This window comes from Chiloscyllium plagiosum, chromosome 23, assembly GCF_004010195.1.
Source record: "Chiloscyllium plagiosum isolate BGI_BamShark_2017 chromosome 23, ASM401019v2, whole genome shotgun sequence".
NCBI lineage: Eukaryota > Metazoa > Chordata > Chondrichthyes > Orectolobiformes > Hemiscylliidae > Chiloscyllium > Chiloscyllium plagiosum.
Window position 1 is genome coordinate 50908243 of NC_057732.1, and position 9062 is coordinate 50917304.

Here is a 9062-nt window from a genome sequence, read left to right on the forward strand (position 1 = left end):
GTAGGGAGATGACCACTGAGTCACAAGACTTCCTCTTGGCTTAATTTAACCACAAAAAAGTTCACAGTGCAAATCAGTATTGAGTTAGTGGATTTCAGCTGATGTGTCACCTAGACTTTCAAATGAAGAAAATTTGAACACCAGATGACTCCTTGCATCAGCGGATATCCTGGTGCAGGACCTCTCAAACTGTGGATCGCAACCACAGTGTGGGGACAATGTCCTAGCCAGCAATGGCTACTATGGAGCTCCTGGTGAGTTTTAACAACAACACTAGGCCCATTTAATGCCTCATGTTTCTTTTTAATGAGCAACATGGCCGTATCAGCCAATCTTTGAAGGTTGAATTCGACTATAACAATCCTCAGCAAAAAGGAAATCTCAGAGATTGAACACACTGTCCCCTTGAAGTTCTCACTGAGTTCAATGCAATTTTCAAGCCCGTGAAACTGGGCAAAAAAATCTGGAAAGAACTGCCCTAGAGTAAGAGACCTTAAATAAAAATCAAAACCGTGGTAATGCTTTAATCAGTAGCATTATCATTTTTTTTCCTTTTCACACAATAATGCTGGAGGTACTGAATATTTCAAGATACCTGCTACAATATTGGTCTAAAAACAGCCATATTCGGTTAATGAACAGCAACAACAACTGCATAAATTTTCACTTTCACTGCAACTCCCACCCACTCTTGTCTTTGGCTGCTGACAACCTTTGCATCCTATTAGGCCTCAATTTAAACTTACAACCACATACTTCTGACAGAAAGACTGCCTACTGCCACCTCCTGGTATCCCAACACTTCAAAATTCAACAAAATACAAAATTCAACACCTGCTTGAACCTCTTCACAGCTTCATTCCTTCTCATTTAATCTGATACTTATCCTCCTGCTTCTGCCCCAACAAGTTACATCTTCAGCTAAACAAGTTCCTGCAATTCTCTCCAAATCCCTCTGCTTCTCTCGTCTTCCTAATTGCTATCTTAAGACCAATGTTTTTAGTCAATCTTGCTGATTGATGTCATAGGCAAGTACTAAACCTTGTAGCCCTCATGACCTGTTCTGAATGTCCATCTTCCTTCCCATCTATCCGCTCCACCCACCCCTCCGACCTATCACCTTTACCCCCACCTCCATCTACCTATCACACTCAACTACCTTCACCCCCCCATCCATCTCACCACCTCCTCAGCTCACAGCCACATTCCTGCACAAAACATCGACCCTCCTGCTTCTCGAATGCTGCCTGACCTGCTGTGTGCTTTTCCAGCACAACACTCTTAACAGTTGTCCAAATCTAATCTACAAAGTAAATTAATATATTTGGCAAACTCTTCATCCCCACCCCACACTGGCTGCTTTAAATGCTGACATATTGGCCTCCCAGTCTTTGAAACACTTGTGGAGTTAATGAGATACTTGGCATGAATGCAAATATTTCTTTATTTAAGAGCTGTCTGGGCAAGTTGGAAAAACTTATTTTGAATAAGATCAAGATCTAATACATTGCTGTATAGTTTAATTTTTAACTAGACCTAACAGGGGTAACTAATACAGAAACAGAAATTGCTGGAGGAACGGAGCAGGACTGGCACCATTAGTTCTGAAGGGTCAATATACTTTCTCTCTATGACTACCACCACAACTGCTGAGTTTTTGATTCAAGTTTCCAAACTCTGCAATTCTTTGTTTTATTTCCAAGGCAACTGATACTTGTCATTCAAGAAGACCTTGACATGCTGAGGAGGGAGGGGGATGTTTGGTGAAGTACCTACACATTACACAATAATACAAAGGTACAGAAAGGATGTATAACCATCAGAATGATCATATAATCCAAAACATAATGGTCTGGAATTTGTGGTTACCACTGACTGAGAACAAAGCTGTTCAAAACGAGCACAGGATGAAATGCAGATTTCACCTTTCCTAACATTAATTTAGTCAAGGCACCAACTGTAAGGATCTCAAATGCCCAGCAACTAGTGGGTTAAGTAGTCAAATCAACATTAAATTCTTAGGCACCTGACCAGGAAGTAAAAGTAACTACCAATCAATTTTAAAATTTTGTTTTACAGGAAGTATTTTAAAAAAAGGGAGATCCACACAGGACCAAGATAGAAGCTGAAATGCAAAGACCAAACTTGAGGTAAATTTCAAAAATCTAGACTTTCACTAAATGGAAAAATTCTGGAATTCCACAAATGTGTAATTAGGTTTTCAGGACCAGCTGGGTGTTGATTAATAGTTATAAAACTAAGTATGTGCTAAAAATGCAGTTGCACCACAAAACTGTTTTTCTTTTACACGAATACTAACAGGACTAGAATGTGAAGGTTCACATCAATTGATTTAAGATTAAAATTTATGACAGTTGAAACAATCAGACTGCATCTTCTGGATTCCCATGGTTAACAGCGTATACAGATGAAGTAGCGATGGTAAACCTGTCAATTTCAATATTACAACCACAAAGGTTTGGTCGCTATTGCTAACCTATTAGTAAATTCTAATGTATCTTTACTTTTGTTACAACTGAAGGCAGCTTTTAACAGGCATGGGTTAAACCAGGTGGGTTAGCAGAGATTTTGACTGCAGATCATATCTCTGTAATGTGAAGAATCGGAAGATAGAACAATAGGGTTATACTTATGGAATGTTTTTAATGTAATGTGCTCCAAGGGGCGGCACCAGAGCATTGTAAAATAAAATGTCACTGAGCAGCTTCCAAATCTACAACCTCTAGCATTTAGGAGATCAACAGATACGTATCAGCACTACTACCTGCAAATTCCCCTTCAAATCTCTCACCATTGAATGTCACGGTATGGTCACCATTGGAACTATATTGCTATTCTTTCATGGCTCTGTGGTCAAAATGCTGAAACTCCCTCTTCAATGGAACTGTGCACGAGAGCTGCACCAGCTCAAGGTGGCAGCTAACTGGTGACCGATAACTGCTGGCCTTTTCACTAACATCCATATCCCATTAACGAATAAAAGAAAAGTGGCTTACAAGCTTAAACTTTGTACCATACCACAACTTTAACCAAAATATTAAAGACAAAAATAAAAGATAACCACACAAAGTTCTCATTTTACAGCTCACATTCAACCATCTGACAAAAGTATAATATGTTAGACTAGCTCATGTGAAATTACTATTTTGAATTTTTGGTGAAACAATAAAAGATATCCACATATCCTGATTAGCAATTCCTGCCATATTGTTCAATCAGATATTGATCAAACGCAACCATTCATTCTGAATAACAGCAAATAGATCATACTAGAACACAGAGAGAAGTACTAATTCATTAGTTTAATGTTGCTAGCATTACATGCCTCTCATTCTTTTTATTAACTGTTCCAGTAGAACAGGAATTATGTTGACCACACAAACAGTTGAGATTCAATCTGCGCAACATTCAAATCCCAAAATATGAATTTCACAACATATCACGAAACAATGAATTGTTAACAAAGCAAACTATTAGCTTTTAAAATTTAAAACACTGAAATTGTTAGGAATTTGTGATTCACAACAGAGGCAGAAAGGAACACTTCAATACTATACAATTAAAGAGCTTGCATTTATACAGGATTTTTCGTGAACTTATTTCACCCTAAAACACTTCACAGTCAAAGAACATTTCTGAAAATGCAATTTGTTTTAATACAAGGAGCTACTGAACAGGAGCACACGAACATGTACAAAATTTCCACCAATTTAGCCAACCTAGCCGTGCTGCTCATTTTACAGTCAAAAATAACCTTTATTGTACAGCATGATGCATAACATTATACTCTTCCCACCCCTCTCCCTGGAAGTCCTGAGTCCTTGTGAGGAATGATGCCTGTGACAGTCCATCACCATATCCATATGCAAGTCTTCTTATTTCAGCCTTGGGAGTGTCAATAAGGTGAATGGATCATGGTAGTTGACACAGTGAATCCATTTCTTGTACTTACCTGACATCCACATACTTCCACATGCAGTTTAAACTAAGCATCAGAGTGACTGGTGTAGCCTTTGGGAAATGTAATTTCTGAATAATTTTCCAATTTCAATCACCCAGGATCAGCACCATATTGTTTTAGGGTCAGGTACAGACTGAAAATTTCTTCTACTCTGTCTCATGACATATTCTGATCCTCAGCTTAAAAAGGAACATTCCTCTTGTATCCCTCTCACAGTTGCCATGTCAGCCTGCCCCTTGATTGCCAAGTTTAGGCCAAATTAGGAGCCATTTTCTGCAATTCTTCTATCCTCACCAGGAACAAAGTTGAAATCCATTTCACAAATAATCCTGAAACCCAAGCAACCATTATATGCTGGGCTATTCATCATGCACTTGTTGTGTTACTGACATTTTCCATTCACATAACAAGGTGCTGAAACCCATGCCATCAGCTGTCTAATTTCCATTCTCTGGGCAGAGGGTATGAAAATTAATCGTGCCAAGTGATAGAATACTACAATTTTGTAAAGTAGATCGGGCAGTCAGACACCAAAGTTGAGAAGTTTAGCTGTATCCCAGGATTTATTAATGACAGACTGGTCATCCTGGTTTATTATTGAAGCCTTGAAGGAATGGACCTACCTGGGAATCTTGGAATTTTTTTCTCAGCTTCAAGCAATCCTGCTACATCAGATTAGTTGGTCCCAGGTGGCAGAGCAAGAAGCTTGTTTCTATAGTCTGCAAACAGTGGATCTATAACAATAAATTCCAGCAATACCCATGGACATGTAAAGAACTCTAGACCTAGACTCTTCAAGCTCAGTTGATCTAAGTGAGAGACGGTATCCACGCAGCGGGATGCATAGCTATCAGGAAAGCTTTACCTGTCTGGATTTCTCAATAGTTTGTTTTGGAAAATCTTCAGCATTTTGAAGGGTTTCCATATGAAGCAGACATGAAGCTGGCCAAGGACTGACAAAGCAGACTTTAATTCCAACAGGATGGGCTGGTTTTGGTTCCAAATTTGAAATACTAGTGTGCAGTTTCTCAATAACTCGTTAGGTAATTTTGCTTCTAACCCAATGGATTTGGGACATGTAATAATTGAAGTTCCCAAAATCTTTTGAAATTCATGGTTATTAATGAATCGACCATGGAGAAGTTAGTCATGTGGGTGTACAGGGATAAACGATGATTTAATATCTTCATTTCCCCCCCCCCCCCAAACATTATCAGCTCTTAAGCAGTAAATTGGAACTTAAGCAGTTCGTGCAGCGAAGAGCTTGAATCTGCATTCTATATATGAACAAATTTGCCTTTTCTGGATGTGATAATGTTACACATAGTTTCAGAAATCCATCAAAGTCAGATAGCAACCAGAGAGGCCTTCAAGAGCCAAAAGCTAGGATGATTTTGGAAAACATTGATGAAATGAACTTTAATGCCTTATACACAGCATCACCATTACTTTTAGTCCTCCTCATTCTGCGTCATTTAAAATACACGCGTGCCTGTGTGCACAAAAACTCTGAGCAGAAACTTAATTAGGTCAACAACTTTCTTTTTTACTGCAAGACTGGCAACAGCCAAAAGTTTAGCAACTCATGAATTAGACCATGCAGTGTCTTAAAGCCAAACATATACTTCTACACTTAGCTTCCACTAAGTATTATACAAGCAGATACTACAAACAGAAGAAACAAACAATGGCAAGCATTAAACTGAAATTACAGTGCTATTACAAATAAATTTGCTAAAGTGACATCTGTTTGATGCATATAGCTGTACCTTCATAAACACATTTAAGCAAATGGGTTTGCTCACAACTGCAGTTGAACTGACAACCAGATGACAATTTTTGTGCAAAAAAATTCAAACCCACCCGAGTCTACGTTCGTGCGTTCATCTGTGTCGCCAAAAGAGTGGAAAATAAACAAAGGTTTTATAAGTTTACAAATATTTGAAAGAATTCCAAAAACTGAATGTAAAAACAAAACTGAATTAGATGCTCCTTTGCCCTACTATTGGTTTCCACGGCCAACATGTTCTATTGGATGGCAATTGTAAGGTTGGCTTTATATCTGCAATTCTGGGACTAACTTCTTTTATGAATAAAACTGAAACCTCTTCTAATCAGTGACAGCAAAAAACAATTACAGACTTTTAAGTAGCACCCATAAGCAGAAACCACATAGGATCTGGGATGTTGAGCTCAATATCGTTGCCCCATTATCCAGGAGTACAGCCAAGTTTTCACAAAGTGCCAACCAAATTGTTTATGGGAAAAACATTTCCCTCATCTCTCACCCTCCCTCCCTCCCTTCAGCGCCGACCATATGACCCTCATGGAAGGATTAATGCCTTTTTATGATTCACTTTCCATTCAACAAAAAAAAACTGTCTTCCTTCTCTTCTGCCATTTCATATCAAATTTCAATATTTTTATATGAAGAATGTTTACATTCGCACAAAGTTTAAAATTCTGAAACCAGAAGATACTGATGAATGAAGCCAAAATGTCTTCGACTTGAGAAGTAATCCCCATCCTTAATTAAATGGATTTTTCTTTTGTTTTACTACTTACTGACACATAGGCCACCTCACAATTTCAATCTCATTCTAAAAGGTGCCAAATGATGTATAAGAATTAACACTTAGCAGTGTTCTTGTAGATGCATTATCAATTCTCGTTTTGTTTAGCCTGCCAGCCACTTTACGCTATTGTCGGAGGCTGCAATGTCTGCCCAAGGCCTGGCACATACCAGGCACGTGTTGATCTCTAGACAGCCATGGTGAGGTGTGTCCACTGCTCTCGATGGGAGGACTCAGATACCTTTGATATCAGAGATACAGAGGGCAAGTCAAAGTGCCACCTGTCACTAACATCAACGTCGCCTGTAAATAATAAAAAAGATCAATAAAGTACTGATTTGATAAAATTCAAAAATGTCTTCCTTGAAACAATTACAAAATACTATTTTTAATATTCTTATACTTTCCTCCTCCCCACCTCTTGCAAATAATGAAATCAGAGTTTCATTGCTGTTGGGCTATTTTCTCATAGAAGTGCACAAGCTCAGATGCCAAGCATCAGTGAACTGAGTTGCTTTTTGGGCCATCAGAATCTGACCCTGTAGTGATCATGCAACCAAAATGCACACTAACTGATGTGCACCACTGGTTCATATACCAGCAGCTTGTAAAGATCAGATCAACCAGCAAGGACAAGGAAAAAGTGCTTTCAGTTCTTAAATTTAAGTTCAGGGTGGTCCACACAGATTGCCTTCCAGGGACGTTGCATAGGAAGCACTGAAGAAAACTGAGGAAACAAAAAATGTTAAGAACTTGCAAAATGCTTACACTAGCGCTTTTTCTAAAGGTTATCCAATACATGCAAATATTACCCTACTTTTAAATAATTCTTTTCTGCATCCAAACTACTCCACACCTTTCCTACAACCTTGAAAATGCTTCCAATCAGGGTGCCCAGACCCCAGGAGATTCCAAGGTGAGTTTTCAGTCCGTCAGTCATCAGGCTGCTATATTTGCTGACCTACTAGAATCCACTTTTGCTGTCATTTACTGAAGTGACATTATGTTGCCATATAGTTGTATTTCCTTTAAACAGCAAAAGCTTTCCAGAAGTTACAATCGATGCTTCTTGACTATTTGTCAACATTTGCATTTGAAAACTTTCGGATTACACTTTCAAACAATGTAGCTACCCTCTGGCACAGCAAGCATATATTGTCAATAGGTAAAAACAATGATAGCAGATGCTGGAAACCAAATTCTGGATTAGAGTGGTGCTGGAAAAGCACAGCAGTTCAGGCAGCATCCGAGGAGCAGGAAAATCGATGTGAAAAGAAGATAGGCAGGTAGGACAAGTCATGGGGACAGTGCTGATCTGGAAGTTTGGAACTGGGATGAGGTAGGGGAAGGGGAAATGAGGAAACTGGTGAATTCCACATGGATGCCCTGGGGTTGAAATGTCAATAGGAGTGCCTCAAAAAGAAGCACTGGCAAATCATTTGATGTCACAGCAAAGCTTGATTTTCTCTTCCCCAGCAGACAATCATGTATTTTCAACAGGAAATTTTGGGCACTGAGATGACTCTAAATGGGAACCCGAGGTGTTTTTCTCCCTCGGAGTGCTGAGTTTGGGCTACATCTCTTGGGTGATGAGCATAAAAACCAAGGACCAAGCCACTTCATTTAAAATCCTGAAGATTCAACAGAGGTAAGCTGCATGCTTTTCAGTGTCACTTTGGTTCAATAGGTGAAGCATTCCTAAGGAACAATCGGTATGCCATGCTGGTGTTTTCAAAAGTATAGTCGAAATTGGGTTCCCATTATCTGGGAAATAATGAGCATAAAAACATTGTTGGCAGAATGAATGGGGCGGCTCAGTGGCTAGCACTGCTGCCTCACAGCACCAGGGTCCCACGTTCGATTCCAACCTCAGGCAACTGTCTGTATGGAGTTTGCAATTTCTCCCGCATCTGCCTGGGTTTCCTCTGGGTGCTCCAATTTACTCCCACAGTCCAAAGATGTGCAGATTAGGTGAATTGGCCATGCTAAGTTGCCCAAAGTATTCAGGGATGTGTACATTAAGGTAAATGTAGAGTAGTAGGGGAATGGGTTTGAGTGGGTTACTCTTCGGAGGGTCAGTGTGGACTTGTTAGGCCAAATGGCTTGTTTCCACACTGTAGGGCTTCTAAGAAGCACTAACCAGATCCCCAAATTTCCTGCTACAAATATCAAGTCAATCTTTAAATAAAATAAATTGACAATATAGATTTACCACAAAGTCCGTATTATGAGGTCAATTATACCTAGCAAAAGACTTTGCAATAAAACTTTCCTCACTAGAAATTCTTGCAGCTTTCTCATTGCTTCTACACCATTGACGCTTACAAGGAACAAAGTCCAACTATCTAAACCTTCCATGTGATTATCTGTGGGAGTTGTTCCGCAAAGTTCCAAAGCTATCTCTATTGATATAAAATTTTCTCACCAAGGTACAATCCTTGTATTGCAGGACGGGTTGCACCTGAACCAGAAGGGCACCAATATCCTGGGAGGTAGGTTTGCTAGCA

At 39.3% G+C, this 9062-nt stretch overlaps 1 protein-coding gene and 1 long non-coding RNA gene across 5 annotated transcripts in view; one reads left to right on the forward strand and one right to left on the reverse strand.

Moving 5' to 3' along the window:
• Positions 1–3304: 3304 nt before the first annotated feature.
• upf2 (UPF2 regulator of nonsense mediated mRNA decay) overlaps positions 3305–9062 on the reverse strand; it is a 99698-nt gene continuing 93940 nt past the window's right edge. For all 3 annotated transcript variants that reach the window (XM_043714146.1, XM_043714148.1, XM_043714145.1), the window contains one exon: positions 3305–6858. In XM_043714146.1, coding sequence (XP_043570081.1) covers positions 6849–6858 — 10 coding nt within the window. In that variant the 3' untranslated portion in view covers positions 3305–6848. The remainder of the gene's footprint in view (positions 6859–9062) is intronic.
• The window catches only part of LOC122561859, an 18738-nt gene continuing 17557 nt past the window's right edge, over positions 7882–9062 (forward strand). For both annotated transcript variants that reach the window (XR_006315131.1, XR_006315132.1), the window contains exon 1: positions 7882–8203. This is a non-coding gene — a long non-coding RNA (uncharacterized LOC122561859). The remainder of the gene's footprint in view (positions 8204–9062) is intronic.